The sequence below is a fragment of the Zootoca vivipara genome, chromosome 17, assembly GCF_963506605.1.
Source record: "Zootoca vivipara chromosome 17, rZooViv1.1, whole genome shotgun sequence".
Taxonomy (NCBI): domain Eukaryota; kingdom Metazoa; phylum Chordata; class Lepidosauria; order Squamata; family Lacertidae; genus Zootoca; species Zootoca vivipara.
The window spans coordinates 34,821,720-34,841,916 of NC_083292.1; the positions used below are offsets into that span (position 1 = coordinate 34,821,720).

Here is a 20,197-nt window from a genome sequence, read left to right on the forward strand (position 1 = left end):
AGTACTGGTTCTTCAACTTTGCCAGGGATGGGCATCCTTTGGCCCAGCAGGGTTCCCAACTCCTATCAACCGCTGGGGATTGTGGGAGTTGGGAGTCCAGCCGCATGTGGACTCTGGAGGTTGCCCATCCCTCTCCTAGACACACGTTCCAACCAATTAGGGATCACACATTAAATTCACGTAGAGAGACGCAGAACACAGATGGAGAGCTTGCGGCTCTCCAGTTCTTTCTCTCTAAACTCCCATCAGCCCCTAGTCAGCGTGGCCAGCTGGTTTTTGGGAATTGTAGTTCTGCAACACCTGCTGGGCCACAGCTTCACCATCCCCAATCAATAACCCCTCTTTGTTTTCCCTGTCTCAGAATTTTGGGTGTTGTGTAAAAAAACAAACAAACTAAAAACACCCAGGCACCTAATATTTGAGCTTGGCTGCGTTAAAAAAACCCTCAGAGGATGATTTCTCTCTCCCACCTTCATTTCATGAAGGAAGAATTCAGAGGTAGCGGGTGTGAGAGCCAGCTGTTTTTCGGAGATGGGGCACAATTGGCCTTTGTTATGCCCACGGCCTCTTCTGCTGGGCCACAGCAGGCTAGACAAACAGACTTCTGTACTTTCTGACCAGTTGCCGACTTCCCTTCATTGGTGCTCGGAGGTGGGGAGGGTCCAGGGGGAGGGTCCAGGCCCTGGTACAAGGCAAGTCTCTCTGGCACCCACCTAGCCCAGACCTGCTGCAGCAGCCGCATGCAAGTACCCTCCAGGTTTTAAGTAAGTGGTTTCTATTTAAGGGGATTGGATTGGGGAAGGGGCAGCAATTGGCATGGCTTTCCCCTCCTCTCTGCTCTCCCAAGAAAAGGACATGCGAAACGGATCCTCAGTGTCTGGGACTTTTCAGCTTAGAGAAAAGGCAGGGGAAAAGGGTGGCTTGACAGAAGTTTACAGAATTACGCACCACATGGATAACATGGAGAGAGGCTTTTCTCCTCCGTAATGGCAGAACTTGCGGCAAAGCTGAATGTTGGAAGATTCAGGACCTGTGGAACTCTCTCCCACAGGAAGCAGTGATGGCCAGCAACTGGAATGGCTTTAAAAGTTGATCGGACATATTCATGGGAATAGAAGGCTATTAATAGCTACTAGCCACATTGGCAAGGGACGTGGGTGGCGCTGTGGGTTAAACCACAGAGCCTAGGGCTTGCCGATCAGAAGGTTGGCGGTTCGAATCCCCGTGACGGGGTGAGCTCCCGTTGCTTGGTCCCAGCTCCTGCCAACCTAACAGTTCGAAAGCACGTCAAAGTGCAAGTAGATAAATAGGCACCGCTCCGGCGGGAAGGTAAACGGCGTTTCCGTGCGCTGCTCTGGTTCGCCAGAAGCGGCTTTGTCATGCTGGCCACATGACCTGGAAGCTGTACACCGGCTCCCTCGGCCAATAATGTGAGATGAGCGCCACAACCCCAGAGTCGGTCACGACTGGACCTAATGGTCAGGGGTCCCTTTACCTTTAGCCACATTGGCTACGCTCTGCCTCCGTGGTCAGAGGGAGGAACGCTTCTGAATCCCAGTTGCTGAGAAACGCAGGAGGGGAGAGGGCTGTTGTGCTTGGGGTTTGTCACTGGGAGATCTGGTTGGCACCTGCGAAGGCAGGACTAGAGGAGCTGGTGGTCTGATCCAACAGAGTCTTCTTATGCCGGTCCATCAATATCAATATTCCCTCTGTCTCCACAGACAGGCAGCTGCCTTCAAGGGTTTCAGACAGATGACACTGCCAAAAAGTCAAGTTAAGGTCTTAGTCCTCATTGTTCTGAATAAAAAGCTGAATTGATAAGGAAAACAGGAAACCGCCTTATACAGCATCAGGTCATTTGTTTGTTTGTCTTAGCATTTGCTACACTTGAATGTCAGGGGCCTCCAGGGTTCCAGGTGAGGGACATTTCAAGACCTGGGACCTTCTGGGTACAAAGGAGGTGCTCTTCCACTGTGTGACGGCCCTCCCTTAAAGGCCAGCTGAAACGGTCCAGGTGTTTGGAGCACCTATCAGGAAAGGCAAATCCATTTGTTGGGTTAGTTTGGGGGTGGGGGCAGCTGGGTGATGGAGGGGATAGGATGGAAGGTTGATATTTTCTCCTCTTTCTCTCTCTGCTGGAACGTTGGGACTTCCCAGTGAGCAACTGGGAGCCAGCAAGTTTAGGAGACACCAAACCAGAGCACTGAAATCTGCACCGTGCAGTTGTGAATTTATGGAACTCACTGCTGCAGGGTTTTAAATTGATTTTTTTGTGTGCGGGTTGTATTATATGGTTTTATGATTGTGCTGTTTTCTCTGTGACATAAATGCAGCAATAGTACTTGTAATTTAATAAGAATAAGAATATTCAGTAGTAGTTACCGATAGCTGCTGCGGGGGTGCGGCCTGGCACAAAACGGCTGCAGCATTTGAAAGAGTGAAAATGGCATCAGCTACCCCTCAACAGGGAAAAGGCACCCACATCAGGGACCACTGTGCTCTCTCGCAGAGAGAAGCTCTTTGCACCTCTTCTCTGTCCAGAATGGGAAGATCTAATCCTGGCATGTTGAAGAGGGCGCTTTCAGTGTAGGAGAATGAGCCAGTGCAAACAGGAACTGAGTGGAAACCACCCCTCATGCATTCTGCATGTTGAAGGAGGTATTTTGTGGGCAACATTAGAGGTGCTGGAGAGCACACTGGCACCCGTGGGTGCCGTGTGGGCACCTAGTCTCCAAACCAGCCTGCCTCTGTGCCCTATGCCTTTCACCTGGCTGGTGATTAGGCGGCGCTGGTTACTCAGTTTGGCAAGCAAAAGGCGCCCTGCACCTGCCCAGAGGCGTTTCCTAGATGCAAGCCAGAGTTAAAGGAAGCCCTAATTTTCCATGATTCAGGTCATCTACCCACAGGTGAATGGGTCTCTCTAAAAAGAGCGGTGGCGGTGTAACTTTCCTCTGCCCCAGAATTGGGCTCATCCTCTTTTACTCCAGATCATTGACAGACTGAATAATCCAAGCGCTAGACCAATGAGGCTTCTCTGAGCAAGGAGTGTCTCCCACGATCCCTTTAACGTGCTGAGCTGGCAGTCACCTCGGTTGCATGTCTCATGGTGACTTGGCTTCACGATCTGCACCCATGGCTCATCTCTGACCCAGAAGATGGTGCATGCACAGATCTGTCAACCACGTCGTATATTAGAGAATAAAAGCAAATGTTCTTCCTCGTAAGCTTTGGGAGCGGGGGGTGGAGAGCCTGCAGCCCTCCAGGTGTCGCTGCACTCCCAACCCCCAGTGGCCAGCATGGCCAATGGTCAGAGATGATGGGAATCATAGAATCATAGAATATTAGACCCTGAGGAACATCTAGTCCAACCCCCTGCAATGCAGGAATCTAAGCTAGAGCATCCATGACAGATGGCCATCCAACCTCTGCTTAAAAACCTCCAAGGAAAGAAAGTCCACAACCTCCCAAGGGAGACCTTTCCACTGTCAAACAGCTCTTACGGTCAGAGGGTTTTTCCTGATGTTGAGTCGGAATCTCCTTTCTTGTAACTTGAAGCCACTGGTTCGAGTCCTACCCTCCAGAACAGGTGAAATCAAGCTTGCTTCATCTTCCACGGGACAGTCCCTGAGATATTTGAAGTTGGCTATCCTATCTCATTGCAGTCTCCTCTTTCCAGGCTAAATATACACAGCTCCTTCAACCATTCCTCATAAGGCTACAGAGGTGGATTTAGGGGAGCACAACCGGTTCAGTCACACTGGGTGCAGAGCAGAGGTAAAGGTAAAGGGACCCGTGACCGTTAGGTCCAGTCGTGACCGACTCTGGGGTTGCAGCGCTCATCTCACTTTACTGGCCGAGGGAGCCGATGTACAGCTTCTAGGTCATGTGGCCAGCATGACTAAGCCGCTTCTGGCGAACCAGAGCAGCACACGGAAACGCCGTTTACCTTCCCGCCGGAGCGGTACCTATTTATCTACTTGCACTTTGACGTGCTTTCGAACTGCTAGGTTGGCAGGAGCTGGGACCAAGCAACGGGAGCTCACCCCATTGTGGGGATTCGAACCGCCGACCTTCTGATCAGCAAGCCCTAGGCTCAGTGGTTTAGACCACAGTGCCACCTGTGTCCCTATGCAGAACATAGGAGCCAATAAAATATTTGGGAGAGGCACAAAGTTGATGGGCACTGCTATTCAAATGGTGTGTGTGTGTGCGTGCTTGTGATCGATTACATGGAGCGGGGTTTAATTGCCCCCCCCATATTTTATTCAAGTTGGCACCGCTGGCAGGCAAGAGGTGGGGGTGCTCAATTTTGGGGTAACACAGGGTGCTGCTGACTTTCAGGCCCGCCACTGGAAATTACTTCTGAGTAGATGCGTATAACTTTCCAGCGCTTGAACATTAATCATATATCAGGGATTTGGGAGGGGGGTGCTGTGGCCCTCCAGGATTAACTCTCACCATCCCTGACCATTGGCCATGCTGGTCGGGGCTGATGGGAGTTGGAGTCCAGCAACAGCTCCAGCCAGTTGGGAGTCTAGCTACCCCCCAGCAGGCATGGGCAGTGGTTAGCAGTGGTAAGAGCCAGAGCTCAGCAGCATCCATAAGATGACAATGTTTACAATCCCTGCCAGGCTTCTAGTTCAGGGCAGTGCTTTCATTTACATTCCCTCCTGCTCAGTTGCTTAGTTAGTGTGTGATGCTGATGATGGCAAGGTGGCTGCTTCAATTTCCGCATGGGACAGCTGCCTATTCCTGCATTGGACAAGATGACCCTCAGGGTCCCTTCCAACTCTGCCGTTCTATGATTCTATGAAAGGCTGAAAGGCGTATTATTCGCTCAGCAAAACAGCAAGTGACGTTGGTCTCCCTCATTGACTTGGTTGTCAATTGATGGCGATGTTTTAACAAGGAACGCTGGCACCCTTCACGCAGGCGGTGGTGACCAGGGGTGGGGCGGCCTCGAAATCCACCCCTGGATTTGAGACACTGCTCTTCTTGTGCTTCAACATCAGATCCAACTCCCTCCGTTCCGACCCACCCCATGTTCTTGCAAACATCTCGGTCATTCCACTGCTCCCCCTTCCTCCGTTCCTGTGCGCGCACACACACACACACACACACACAGAGAGAGAGAGAGAGAGAGAGAGAGAGAGAGAGAGAGAGGCGCTTTTCCAAAAATCCCACGGGCAAAGGAAGAGGCGAGGCTCAGCACCGCTGGTGCTACTGGACCAAGGACCTGAATGAGTGCTCTGTCTTGGCAGAGGGAGAAAATAGAGTTGTAAACAGCTTCCCTCTCCCCCTCCCAACCCTCCGTTCCCAACCCCTTCCTGTTCAGAAAGTACCAGAACTGGCTCTGCTATTAAGTAAAGTGACACATCTGCCTCAGGTGGCAAATGATAGGGGGGGCAGCCCCCACCTTTCCCCCTAACTTCCCTATACAGTCATACCTCGGTTTAAGTACGCCTCGGTTTGAGTACTTTCAGTTTAAGTACTCTGTGAACCTGTCTGGAACGGATTCAATCCACATTCCATTACTTTCAATGGGAAAGTTCGCTTCAGGTTAAGTACGGACTTCCGGAAGCAATTACACTCTTACCTCGGTTTGAGTATTTTCAGTTTAAGTACTCCGCAGACCCGTCTGGAAGAGATTAATCCACTTTCCATTACTTTCAATAGGAAAGTTCGCTCCAGGTTAAGTACGCTTCAGGTTAAGTACAGACTTCCGGAACCAATTGTGTTTGTAAACCGAGGTACCACTGTACCAGCATGCTAGCCTGTTGCCTGCGGGTATGGTGAGAGATAATGTCACACTGTTGGTCTAGAAATAAGACGAAACTGCTAATCTGGTCAGATTTTGTACATGGCATTGGGTGGGGGGGGCAATTTGTCCCTTGGCCTCAGGGAGCAAAATGGCTTGGCCATGATGACCCACTAGCAATGTAAGAAGGCATATTTTCCCGTCCCACCCTGTGTTTGTCTCATGCAGTTAGTCTTCTGCCCAAAACTGTGTTGCTTGTATTGCTGTCGCACATAAATTACTGAATTAAATTTATTTATATATGTATATATTCATATTACATTTGTATACTGCCCTTCATCCAAGGATCACAGGGCAGTTCCCAGTATATAAACACAAAAATATATTGCATGATAACAAACAAAACAATAAAAGACGCATACCAGTTATGTCAGGGGTCAGCAACCTTTTTCAGTCGTGGGCTCAGTCGTCCCTCAGACCATGTGGTGGGCTGGACTATATTTGGGGGAGGGGGGGATGAACGAATTACTATGCCCCACAAATAACCCAGAGATGCATTTTAAATAAAAGGACACATTCCACTCATGTAAAAACATGCTGATTCCCGGACCATCCGCGGGCTGGATTTAGAAGGTGATTGGGCCGGATCCGGGCCCCGGGCCTTAGGTTGCCTACCCCTGAGTTATGTTGTCACGGTCTTCTCCCACCCCATTTGTTTAAATGCAAAGGAAGCACAAGAGAACATAATCAAGTATCGCTTGCAAACTGAGAGCAGCAATTATAGCAAAGGACTGGTCATATTTGCCAGACTGGTTTATCTTCTGGACAGGGGACGAGTGAGCAAGCACCAGCAATTTCTGATCTCCATTTTGGTCAGAATTCTCTGACTTCCCTATGAGCCACTAAGGGGCTACAAATCTGTAAGTCGGTTTCCTATCTCTCCAATCCTAAATTCAGCTCTCCACCTTTCTGCAGAAATTTGCATAGTTTAACCCTCATAAAAAAATTGTTGGCTTTTAAATGCAGTTATCCTAAGTACACATTTTACATGCAATTTTGAATAATATACACATTTTTGCAAAAAAAAACACCAACCCAACCCAATATCATGCATTTTGCTATTCTCATTACTATATGCATATTCGAGCACAATTTCCTCCTAATTGAATGCCTTTTTTGGCACACATTGGTTGGCTGGAGAACTGCGTCAAAATGGAGAACTTCTCATTAAAATGCGAAGAATCTCGATGGCAGGTTCAGACTCTACGCTTGCAGTAGAAATTTACCAGGTGTCTGAACAAGGGTATATACGCAGCTCTCCGGTAGGGAACCTAACACAAGCCTGCAGCAGGTATTCTCTGACTCCAAGGGAAAAATGATTGGGAGGTAGGCCAGCAAGGGGGGGGGGATTCCAGTGGATAGGTTGACCGGAAGGGTACAGTGCAGTTACTCCACAATGGCCAAACACAACAAGCTTCCGATTTTCGAAATCAAGCCTATGGAAGGATGATATCCTAGATGCTGTGTTGTTGAAAAACAACACCTTTCTAGAAAGCTTATACTGCAGTGAAGAGCTCTGGGTTTTCTCATCCCCACCATTAATAATTAGTTCAGACAATATATTATGGCAGCTTTTGAGGGGTCAACAAGATAAGATATCAATAGGCTGTAATAGGCCTTTCTGGGACAACTACAGTGGTACCTCGGTTTATGAACACAATTGGTTCCGGAAGTCTGTTCATAAACTGAAGCGTTCATAAACTGAAGTGAACTTTCCCATTGAAAGTAATGGAAAGTGGATTAATCTGTTCCAGACGGTCCGCGGAGTACTTAAACTGAAGTGTTCATAAACTGAAGCGAACTTTCCCATTGAAAGTAATGGAAAGTGGATTAATCCGTTCCAGACGGGTCCGCGGAGTACTCAACCTGAAGTGTACTTAACCCGAAGCCTGGGTGTAATTGGTTCCGGAAGTCTGTTCATAAACTGAAGCGTTCATAAACTGAAGCGAACTTTCCCTTGAAAGTAATGGAAAGTGAATTAATCCATTCCAGATGGGTCCGCGGCGTTCATAAACCGAAAATTCATAAACCGAGGAGTTCATAAACCGAGGTTCCACTGTAGTCAGAGTAAACCCACCAATGGGTCTTCTCAGAAGTTCGCTCACCTCTTTATCGGTGGGAGGCATTGCGGCCAGGCAACCATGCCCCAATAGTTGTCCAGCTTAGGGGTGGAGGTACTCTACCTCACCCCTACGCTATGGCTGGCCATGTTGTGGGCTATTTGAACCCATATACCAAAATACTTTGTGAATGTTTTATTGTTCTCCTGGGGTCTTTGTGGCTCAGGTGCCTTGGCACGCAATAGGACTTCCCTGGGTACCCCTATAAGTTAAAGCTCTCCATGCATGGACTGTACTTTAGGGTTGCCATATTTCAAAAAGTGAAAATCCCGCGTCCCTTGAAGTGGTATAATCCTCTGTTAAATGTACGGTGCGCAATGTGACCGTGATGTGCCACTGTGCCCTGATACCACAGGAATGACTGTGCTTTTCTAAACAAACAAACAAACAAACAAACATTTTACATGTATTTCATAAAAGAAAATAAATGAAGGGCCATGCGTCAGGCTGGGTGGAAGTGGGAACATTCCAGAACGTCATTCCATTCTGGAAAAAATGGCAAGGCTCCATTGCACAGCGCCGCAGCGCAATTACACAATTACACAACTGTATGGGGACAGGAAGCAAGAGAGAAATATTAGACCGTGGAGGAATTCAGAGAGCAATGGAATGCCGGCAGGTCTCTGGGAGCAAGCATCTCTGGTCCACGCCTTAAGCTCTTGCAAAATCAGCTGAAGTTCTCGATGGCAATGGCCTGGGAAGCAGTAGAGGTAACAGCACACGTCGCCCACTAGTGGCCGATGACGGGTACTTTAATGCAGAGCTGGGCCAAACATTTTGCGGCCTTTCTGGTTTTTTTTCCAAGGCCCTTGCCTGCTCATCAAAGGCCATTTTGTAGACTATTTGTGGAACAGTCTCCACATTCTTTGTGTGCGTGCTGGTGGCACCTGCCATTTCCCCTCACCATTCCCAGTGCATTGTGGGGGGGGGTACAAAATGGAGGCCGGCTTGCCAACTCAGCAGCAGAACCAACCGAGGTGTGCTCTTGTTGGCAATCTGGAATTTGCCCTTGATTTCATGCACTGGCTGGTCATGGTTCAAAATGGCATGCAAGCAACCGTATCAATGTGTGATTCACTATGTTGACTATAACATATCCGTGTGGAGAGGCGAGCCAGGAGCAGCCCCAACTCCCACACTCTGCCGCCATTATTATTATTATTATTATTATTATTATTATTTCATTAATAAGCCATTATTTCTGCCGAGGCACCCAAGGTGGTTTACAGTTTTAAAGTTCTAAGACAAATGATATAACATGGAAAATTGGGGGGGGGGCTTACAATCTGACTGGAGCAACGGCTGATGTTGTCAGACCCACCAAGTGTTTTCCAGGGACAATCCCGGATTTGCAGAAGCCGTCCCAAATTTCTGATTTGGTCCTGGAATGTCCCGGAGAGTACAGAGTTATGTGACCCCCCATGTATAGATAAGTACCAGTAACTATACAACCCTTAGAAGACATCTGAAGGCAGCCCTGTAGAGGGAAGGTTTTTTTTAATGTTTCATGTTTTATTATGTTTTTATATATGATGGAAGCCACCCAGCATGGCTGGGGCAAACCAGTAGGATGGGTGCTGTATAATAATAATAATAATCATCATCATCATCATCATCATCACTAGTAATACTGTTGTTGTTTAGTCGTGTCTGACTCTTCGTGACCCCATGGACCAGAGCACGCCAGGCACTCCTGTCTTCCACTGCCTCCCGCAGTTTGGTCAAACTCATGTTGGTAGCTTCGAGAATACTGTCCAACCATCTCGTCCTCTGTCGTCCCCTTCTCCTTGTGCCCTCCATCTTTCCCATCATAAGGGTCTTTCCCAGGGAGTCTTCTCTTCTCATGAGGTGGCCAAAGAATTGGAGCCTCAGCTTCAGGATCTGTCTTTCCAGTGAGCACTCAGGGCTGATTTCCTTCAGAATGGATAGGTTTGATCTTCTTGCAGTCCATGGGACTCTCAAGAGTCTCCTCCAGCACCAGAATTCAAAAGCCTCCATTCTTCAGCGATCAGCCTTCTGTATGGTCCAGCTCTCACTTCCATACATCACTACTGGGAAAACCATAGCTTTAACTAGTAATACTACTACTATGGAATTGGACATCCCTATTTTCATTGGAGAAATGTTGGAGGGTTTGTGTGTGTTTTGTGCCTGACTCCCTCACATTCTCCTTCACTAGGTCAGAGAAGTGAAATTCTGGCTCCCAGAATAGCCTGATGATGATGTCATGAGTTCCAACTGCTCATAAAGCGATGGCGCAGGATTGGGGGGGCGGCAAAGAGAGACCGTAGCAAATGCAACCCCACCAAACGAAGGGGCTTTGCGGCTAATGGCACCACAAACTCAGAGGCAACGGAGAAAGCCAAGATGAGGCAGATTTGCAGAAAGCAGAACGGAACATATCACCACATGTGGTGGACGTGTATCTTTTACACAAATAAAGTGGAAGGCGATCATTAGAATAACAGCAACAGTGTTGAAATATGAAGCTCCCTTAGATCTGGTATTGATAGGGCAGAACTATTATGTCACCTATCCTAAAGAAATAACATAAGGGACAGGCCTCCTATCTGCAAATACCAGAAAGAATGTTAATGGCTCAAAACTGGAAAGTTCCATTACTCCCTTCGTGGAAAGAATGTCCTAAGAAACTTTGGGATTTGGCTATAATAGAAAGAATAACACCTAAGAGTGAAAACTGCAAGGGACTCTAGAAATAAATTATGGGAAAACAGGTTGCCCCTTAATACAATATTGTATTAAGAAAATAATGACCTCTTATAAAAGCAAATTCAAGTAGTTTTTGTTTTTCTCTTTTTAGAAAAAAAATGTTGTTTTACATTGCCATATTTTATTGCAGCATATTAAGGATCTGAAGGCTTTGTTGATTCTTTTTAATATTTTTAATTGTCAAATGAGTATATCTATTTAAAATAAATTAACCTGCAGTTGGGGACCTGCTAATATAGAGGATGGTGAGCAGAGGGATTGTAGAGTCTGAAACACCGTAGAGAGCCTGGGTGGAGCAGGTGTGTGAAACTTTGTACGGCAACAGAAACTTTACCTGCAGGAACCTGTATAATGCAGTGGTCAAGGGAGACATGAACTCAAAAAGGTTGAAAACCTCTGTGCAAAGAGACTCAGACCTCCCCTCGATAAGAGTCTCGCCAAGTCTTCTCTGCAAATCTGATTTGACTCCTACCAGGCTGCCTCAGCTTTCAGGGGCTAGAACAAAGGGCAGACGCAGTGGGGGGAGGCAGGGGGTGGTGCGCTCCCAGTGGCATGTCTCTGGGGGTGACAAGGCGGCGCCCCACCATGGCAGCACGAGCAGCCATCACGCCGTCACAGCTGCAAGCAGAGGATCCCGCCTCTCCCAGCCTCCCTCCGTCCCCGGCTCCTTCTCCCTCGCTCCCCAGTTTGCTGTAAAGCGGCAAAGTGGGAGGGGGACAGACAGGAGCCGTGGCTCCCAAGAGGGCGCAGCTTTGCCAGCACCCCGGCAAAGCGGTGGGGGGGGGAGGTTGACAAAAAAATTCTGCACCGGGTACCACCTGGGCTTGCTATGCCTCTGGGCAGAGGTTGTCTGTGTGGCCACCAGCACCTCTTAAGACAGCCGTTTTGTGTTATGCAACACTCCCGTGGCATCCATTTTGTGATATGCCACATCCACGCAGACGCCGTTTTGTGAGCGGCTCCCACAGCAATATCTCGAAATTTTAAAATGGTGCCCTCTATCCCGAAAATGTAGGCAACGCCTGGACTAGGACAGCAACTAGGAAACTCAAGGAGGCTAAAACATCACCATCATTATGAATCATAATAATCAATAACAATATTAAGCAGGAAGGCACATGAGGCCACCAACTTGCAGAAGCTAAGAAGGTCCACCTTGGCCTGGTCAGGAACAATATGGTTTCTGACATGGAGTGAAAAGCAGGATATAAATGCAAGCAAACAAATAAATGAAACCAACACATATGATAGGCTATTACAAAGCTACTTCTGTGCCTTCAAATTAGACTACTGTACTGAATATTGTGTTTTGATTTTTCTCTTGTATACACAATGCTTGGCTCATGGGGTGCCATAGGTAATTAGTTCCCCCACTGCAAGTTCCCAAGCCCTGTTGTTGGTCGGGCTCCGTCCCCAATGCGGCCACGTTGAGCCTAGCTCTGCCGCCATTTTTCTCCAGGCCCCTCCCGCCCCCACAAAGTTGATCCCACAACTCTGAAACCTTCCCACGCTTTGCTTAAAAATGTCCCCAGCCCAGCCTTTCGCCACACCCCTGGGGTGTCCTCGGCGTTTCCCCACCCAGCAGCCGAGGGAGAACTGCAGCCCCGCCTGCCCTGAGCTGGCTTTGCCCTCGTGTGTGTGCCCGGGATGGCATGAAACATCGTGACTTATGCCCCAGAACAAGGATGCCAAATCCAACTCTGGAGGAGGAAAAAGCACGACAACACAGTGCATGATTAATGCCCTCCCCCTTGCATCATTAATGCCAGGACGGTTTATTCTTGCCACAAGCTCCAGGTCTTGTAACTGGACCCGAGGCGTGTGGGTGGGTTGTGGTTTTTAAGTTTTTTGTTTCCTTCCAGTTGGGCCTTGCTTGTCCCAGCTCCAGGCTCGGAATCCGGTTTCGGGTCTCCTCCGTTTCCGCGGCAACCATTGAGGGAGGCGAGTTTTCATTCAACAAGGGCCCTTTCTCATCCCTGCGTAACCCAGAGTCAGGTGGGCCTCGGATCCGTCACCCGAGCGGCCTCGTCTGACAGCACCCTTTGTCCGATAGGAAGCTGGCAGGGACACCCGATCGCGGGCCCTCCTTATCGAGAGGATGGGTTACAGGTCCCCGGACAATGCCACCGTTGCGGCAGAAACCGTACTCGCGGTATTAATAGACCAGGCGCTGACAAAAAAAAACCCCTCTCTTGAGTCGCGCCCGGCCAACGTGCCACTGCCGAGATTTCGGTCTGATGCCAGCCTGCCCAAATATCCTGGGGGTTTTTTTTGGGGGGGGGGTTCCTCTTAGACCGTTGGAAGAAAATTTGAAGACGTCTTTGGAGAAACAAACTTTTTAAAAATAGTTGATATGTCGGTGCAGGCAAGCAGAAACAGAAACACATACATTACATATACAGGTGAAACTCGGAAAATTAGAATATTGTCGAAAAGTGCATTTATTTCAGTAATGCAACTTATTATTTTTTATTTTTCTTCTAATTTTTACAAATGCTTTCTTTGGAAATTCCACAGTAATAAAACAAATAGTTACAATAATACAAAAATAAACAGCGCTATTACATTTCATTAATTACATTCCATTTATAATTGACCCGCCTAACGACAAATAATTACAATTACAACAAATAAAGGCTTGGCATATCTTGCTTTGCATGTCATGCATCTATCTCATATATTGGTTTCACCTTTTAAGTTGCGTTACTGAAATAAATGCACTTTTCGACTATATTCTAGTTTTCCGAGTTTCACCTGTAGTTCACAGAGTCGAGGACTCATAGTGAGAGTCACTGGTAGGAGTTTCAGACTAGGACCTGGGAGAGATCGGGGTTCAAATCCCGCCAACTTGGCCCTGTGAAGTTCATTTGAGGGACCTTGGGCCAGTCTCTGCCTCTCATCCTCACCTACCTTGCGGGGTTGTTTGGGGGATCAGATGAAGAAATGGGAGGACCATGGATGCCACCTTAAGCTCCTTGGGGTATAAATGCCATTAATAAAACTATATTGAGGTATATTGTTTACATGAGGTGTATCATCTCAGCTAGCAAGGTTATCAGTTTAAATACCGGTAATTCAGATATGACAGCTTTTCTTAAATTTCTGTCATGCAAAAGCTTCCTTTTCGAGCCGTCAATGTGTCCCAGAGGACTGCGTTCTTTGATCGGGCCAAGGAGCAAACAAATGTAGTGGACAGTGGAGGGAGAACTTCCAGCAGCGGTCAAGTAAAACAGAGAAACATGTGAAAACATGTTTTCTCTGTGAAAACATAGCCTAAGATTTGCTTTGCTCTGTTGACCCCGGGGGTTGCAGAACCCCAGCCTTTTCCAGTTGTGGGTTTTTTGGGGCTCGCACAGGGCAGATTTTATTCGCTAGCCTTTCGAGCGAGCGACACAGTTCCCCGTCAAAAAGCGTGAGGGTTTTCTGGATCGTGTACAGTATTCGGCAGGGAGAAAAAAGGGGGAGAAAAAAAAGACTCCTGTTTGCATAGGATGAGAATTTTCCCACTGTATTCAGTCTTTCCCTCTGGGTGCGGTGGAGAGAATCCTGCCTAATCCTGCACCACTACCCCCGCCCCTTTAAATTCGGACACTGCCTGCCCGGTGAGCTCCCAGCCGGATTGTCCAGCTGCCGGTATCGGTTTCTTCCTTTGGGGGAGGGCGCTCAGATCGTATTTAAAGCCACTGACCAGCTATTTTGGACTCGCTTTGTCAGAGGCAGCTGCGACGCGCAGAACCGAGGACAGAAGGAGAGGTGAGGGTGATGGTTCTGGGGTTGCCCCTGCACAGGTGAGGGTGGGAGGCAGGTGCGGTGGGAGCGAGCGAGGGCAAGGGTTTTCGAAGCCAGTAACAGGCAGCCCCAACATTTACACGACTGTAAAACTGAAAATGCAAGTCTTGTCGTTGCCGAAGGAGTTGAGGGTGCCCAATGCAGTCTCCCGTCTCCCTTTATATCTTCCCAACAACCTTGCAAAACTAGTTACCCTGACAAAGAGTGACTGGCCCAAAGCCGACGAGTTGGCAGGGGGATTGGAACCTGGGTTTGTCCAGCCCTAGTCCAACACACTAATCTCTACGGAGCTATATGGGCATGCCTGCCCTTTCCCTGTCGCTGTGCTTTATGCCTGGGACTCCTGTCCAGAATGCCAGCGTGGCAGAGCCTCTCTCTCTTACTTTCGATCTTCCTTGGTTCAAAACTCCTGAAGCGTAGCCTGAGAATACGGGTGGGAAATTATCTGTGTACACACCATACATTTAAAGCATATTCCCTGCCCGCCCCACCCCCCTGAAGAATCCTGGAAACTGTACTTTGCCCCTCACAGAGCTACAACTCCCAGCACCCGTAAACTACAGTTCCCAAGATTGGAGGACGCCGTGTGCTTTAAACATGCTTCAAGTCTACGGTGTGTTTCTGAAAGCACAAGCAACTACAGAAAGGGGTCGTAGGGAGGTTTGGGGGAGGTAAAAGAAAGTACTTCTTTGTCCGGCGCAGTTAAACTATGGAACTCACTGCCACAGGAGGCAGCGATGGCCACAGCAACATGCATGGCTTTAAGAGAGAATTGGACAAATTCATTGAGGCTAAGGCCACTGATGGCTATGCTCTGCATCCACAGATGGAGGCAGCAAATCTTCTGGATACCAGTTGCTGGAAACCATAGGAGGGAAGAGGGCTCTTGTGTTCAAATCCTGCTTGAGAGCTTCCCATTATGGCATCTGCTTGGCCACTGTGAGAACAGGATGCTGGACTAGATGGGCCATTGGCCTGTTCTAGAAGGCTCCTGTTCTTATATCATGGGGTGGGTGGTTTTCCCACCTTGTGTGACATTTCCCGGCTGAGTGTTAATGGCTGCATGCATGCACCCAGGGAGCTTGATGGTCAACCTCCATTCCTTCACAGGGTCGGTTCTTTTATCGGACTTCTCTCCTCCTCCACCACCACCACTGCAGCAATGACGTCGCAGCTGGAGAGTGCAATGGACGGCCTCATCTCTGTCTTCCACAGCTACTCGGGCAAGGAGGGCGACAAGTACAAGTTGAGCAAGAAGGAGCTGAAGGATCTGCTGCAGAATGAGCTCGGCTGTTTCCTGGAGGTATGGAAAGTGTTAAGGGGGAAACGGAATGGAGTAATCCCTGAGGAGGGCTAGCCTGACTGGCCGGCACAGCAATACCGGACCTCTCCGCAGCACAAGCTTTCATTACCTGTTCCACCCAACTCTGGCTTGACAGTGAATTGTGGTCCTAGCAAGCTGGCTGGTGGCAGAAGAGAGGGGGATTTTTGCGAGACTTTAAACAGAGGGATGATGCACGACTTGCTCTGCTGTCATTCATGCATGCCTTTCTTGGGTTCTGTTCGCATGGCATGTCAAGGCAAACTGGTTTACTTATATAGGATAGTTCTATCAGTGCTTCTTTGCCAATACAGTGAAATATATCTTCCATATTGAAGGGTAGTTTGCTGCAGAAAACCAGGTATTTGAACAGCACCAGGAACTTTCTGCTAGTCCTGTTAAATATTTTGGAATACTGTTTGTTTGCTATGCATTCAGACACATCTTACAATAATGTAACCAAATTTTGCATGGGGTTTCCTGAGATCAAGGAGCAGGTTTTTTGCCTATGTTTGGATATAACCATTTTGAATCAAGATGGATTGCTGAATCCTTCAAAGCTGTGCTCATTCTAACCAGAGATCAAGAAGAAGGTTGGTACCAGAGATCAAGAAGTGATGGTACCAGAGATCAAGAAGAAGGTTTTTCTTCTATGTTTGGATGCAGCCGGGTGCCATTTGTTTCAAGATGGCAGGCTGAACTATTTTAACCATTGGTTTCAAAACTGCTCTCATCTTTTTGTTTCCTGGGAATTCCCAAGCAATGCTGGGTACGGGACTGCTAGCATACAATCTTCCTGCATACATAAAGATGTTAGGAAGTCAAAGTGCAGCTCCCATTGGATGATTTGTAGAGTGGCATCACAATCCTGGATTTGCAGGAAGTCAGAGCAGGGTAGGGGAGTGGAAGAGAAGACAGGTTCTTAAATGGTTTCTAAACAACAGCAGAGGTTTGAATGAAGCAGAGGGAGAGATACTGAGGAGCTGCAAGAACATGGACTAGGTTTGATGGAGCTCCCAGTACGTTTCCAAGCACAATTCAAAGTGTTGGTGCTGACCTTTAAAGCCCTAAACGGCCTCGGTCCTATATACCTGAAGGAGCGTCTCCACCCGCGTTGCTCAGCCCAGACACTGAGATCCAGTGCTGAGGGCCTTCTGGCGGTTCCCTCACTGTGAGAAGCAAAGCTACCGGGAACCAGCCAGAGGGCCTTCTCGGTAGTGGCGCCCGCCCTGTGGAACGCCCTCCCATCGGAGGTCAAAGAGATAAACTACTACCTGACATTTAGAAAACACCTGAAGGCAGCCCTGTTTAGGGAAGTTTTTAATCTGTGATATTTTAATGTATTTTGGTATTTGTTGGAAGCCGGCCAGTGGCGGGGTATAAATAAATAAATAATAAATGTGGCAGGGAGTAAGCGGGGTTGGCAGGCAATGCAAACAGGGGCAGTAGTAAAACAACACAATTGTAAAAATGAAAATGAACCCCTTCTCTCCTGTGTTGCAGGTCCAGAAGGACACAGAAGCAGTGGATAAGATCATGCATGACCTGGATGAGAACGGCGATGGTGAGGTCGATTTCCAGGAATTCGTGGTCCTGGTGGCAGCCCTCACTGTGGCTTGCAACAACTTCTTCTGGGAGAACTCCTGAGGGGCTTGAAGCCCTGGCGAGCCACGGAAGCAGCTGCTTTGCCAAGCCTGGCATGGCACCCCTCTTGCTGTCTCCTTCCGGGTCCTCCTCCTAGCCTCCTGGCTTCTTCCTCCAGCCTGGAGGAAAGAGAGCACCTTTCAGTGCCATGTAATCGCTCGCCGAGACAACTCCGCTTATTAAAAGCCATCCCCCACCCAACCCTTTTCTGGTGGTCTGTTCTGGGTTTTTTTTTTTTTTTTGCAGGGGAAAGTGGGGAGGAACAGATTTAGGGATGGCCAACCACCTCCAGTTCCAGGATTGGCACCTTTCACGGGCTTTCTACTCAGCTATCCACACAAGGGCTGAAACTGAAAAACAGAAAAAAATCAATTTCACTTCTAGCGCTGGAGACACCAACTGATGCGGCCAGTGTTGTTAAAATAAATATGCCCACGAATGTCACTAGCCTGCCATTAATTTTACTGGCCTGAAAAAATATTTTACTTAGAAGCCCACTCTTCAACCAGCATGGAAATGTTGGCTACAAGCCTTGTGGGGGCTTTTTCCTTTTACTAGCCTGCTGTCAAGTAGATTGAGCAATGTTTCTGCTGTGATTCTGTGATTAACAGCATCCTTCCAGGATACAGTACAAACTTATCCAAACTGTTCTTTGATGCTTTAAAAATAATCTAAAAAGGTGTCCCAATATATATATATAGGGTACTTTTTTGTTACTCAAAATTGATTAAACTTTGTTGCAGCTCTAACTTTACTACACACACACACACAAAAAAACCCCACCAGAGAATTGTTCACTGCAGCAAGGGATTGGCTGACTCAAGTATTGCGGCCAAGATTTTTCAGCACCTTCCATCTTCAAAACTGCAATCCTACCCAATTTCCCAAAAAGGTGAGGGACTGATAGGGTTGCCAGACTCAATAGAGGACAGGACATCTGTGCCTTTAATTGCCCTGCTCTCTTTTGAGTCTGGAAACCTTAAAGAGAAACCAGCAGACCCTTTGTTTAATTTCCAATGTTATAAGATTTTTGCCTATATCACCAAGCAAAGGGTCTGCTGGTTTCTCTTTAAGGTTTCTAGACTCAAAAAAAAAAACAGCAGGGCAATTAAAGGCACAGAAGTCCTGTCCTCTATTGAGTCTGGCAACCCTAGTACTGACTTCTGAGCAGACTTGTACAAGTGCTGTAAGGCTACAATGCACACTGTGGGAATTAATATCATTAAATTCAGTGATATTTACTTCTGAGGAAACCTGGATAGGATCTGCAGGAAGTGAAGAAAACCTTTGATCTGGGAGTGGAAGAGCATCTCTCTGACGACTGTAGAGGACTGCCACCTTGTGGTCAACCAATAAATACAACCAATAAATGATACATCTTGATCCTATGCATTTTTACTCATAAAAGGGATATTGTGAAGCTGGAAAGGTTTCAGAAAAGAACAACCCAAATGATCAAGGAGATAAAGCAACTCCTCTACTAGGAAAGGTTACATTTAGAGCTTTTTTATTTTAGGGGGGAAAGGCAAGTAAAGTTGGGGAGACATGATAGAGGTGCTTAAGATTATGGGCTGCATACACTGTTGGTTTTAAAGGTTAATAGATTTGGTAAAAGGAGAATTCCCTAGATGCATAGATCCAGGTTTGGGGCAGGTACTCTGTGATGAGAGAGCCCCAGCAGAGATTTAAAACCACTAAACAGGCAGGAAAGGAAAGTGTGGGAATATAAGCTGTTGTGCCTTTAAAATATCCTCTCCTAAGACGCTTTCAGAGTTCCCAGTTTCCCTTAGCATAGAAAAAGCCCATTTTGAGAAGTTAAAAAAGACAAAAGAAAGTCCTCCTTCACACAGCACATAGCTAAAACTACGAAATTTGCTTCCACAAGATGCAACAGCAGCCACCAATTTGGATGGCCTTAAGAGGATTAGACAAATTCACAGAGAATATAATATATATGTGGCTACTAGCCACAATAGCTCTGTTCTACCACCACCCTCGGATGCATCTGAATAAGAGTTGCTGGTACAGTGTTCATGCACAGATAGGCAGCCTAGCATCAAACCTCAGCAGAGTATGCGCCATAGCTGCCAAGTTTTCCCTTTTCTCGCGAGGAAGCCTATTCAGCATAATGGGATTTCCCTTTAAAAAAGGGATAACTTGGCAGCTATGGTATGCGCCGTTGTGCTCAGGTCATGTGAGCAGGCTTCCCACGGAGGCCATTGGGTGGCCACTGTGAGACCAGAATGCTAGATAGCTCAATCGGTAAAGCACGAAATTCTTAATCTCAGGGTTAAGCAAAAGATTGGGCAAAAGATTTCTGCATTTCAGGGGATTGGGCCAAATGGCCTTCATCGTCCCTCCCAATTCTACAATTCTGAGATTCTATGACTTAGATGGGCCATTGACCTACTCCAACAGGAAACACCTTCTATTCTTATGCACAAACCTCAACCCACTGTATGCAGGCCTCGCTCCGAAACATAGCTAAGAATGATCAGCCCCCTAACACTTTAGAAGCAGCCATGCCCCTTTAAGCCGCACCCGCTTCAAGACCAGCTCCATCCATTCACAAAAATAAGCTTCCCCTCTTGAGAATGAGCGTCACCCGCCCCGGCAGAGCCACGCCCCTCCCTCTGCTCCAACCATTCAGAAAGCGACGAACGGCCAGTCACTCTACGTAGCACGTCTGAGCCCGCCTTCTCTCTCTCTTTCTGTGAGACGTAATCACGGTGGCTCTCCTTGTCCCTCCTCCCATCCGGAGAAGACGTTTCTCCA

At 47.8% G+C, this 20,197-nt stretch overlaps 1 protein-coding gene across 2 annotated transcripts; it reads left to right on the forward strand.

Moving 5' to 3' along the window:
- The first annotated feature begins 672 nt into the window (after positions 1 to 672).
- Positions 673 to 17,623, forward strand: S100A1 (S100 calcium binding protein A1). Of its 2 annotated transcripts, none has more exons than XM_035098470.1 (3): positions 673 to 764; positions 15,568 to 15,760; positions 17,282 to 17,623. In XM_035098470.1, the coding sequence occupies exons 2-3, from the start codon at positions 15,620 to 15,622 to the stop codon at positions 17,423 to 17,425; spliced, it is 285 nt and encodes a 94-aa protein (XP_034954361.1). In that variant the 5' UTR covers positions 673 to 764; positions 15,568 to 15,619; the 3' UTR covers positions 17,426 to 17,623. The 2 variants fall into 2 exon arrangements, with proteins under 2 accessions (XP_034954361.1, XP_034954360.1); XM_035098469.2 differs by lacking the exon at positions 673 to 764 and adding an exon at positions 14,339 to 14,421.
- The last annotated feature ends 2,574 nt before the right edge of the window (positions 17,624 to 20,197 follow it).

Bases quoted from the DNA above. Each gene is read 5' to 3' on its own strand.
- S100A1 (XM_035098470.1), top strand. From the start codon at position 15,620: ATGACGTCGCAGCTGGAGAGTGCAATGGACGGCCTCATCTCTGTCTTC. The intron at 15,761-17,281 runs GTATGGAAAGTG...CCTGTGTTGCAG, and splicing joins AGCTCGGCTGTTTCCTGGAG to GTCCAGAAGGACACAGAAGC.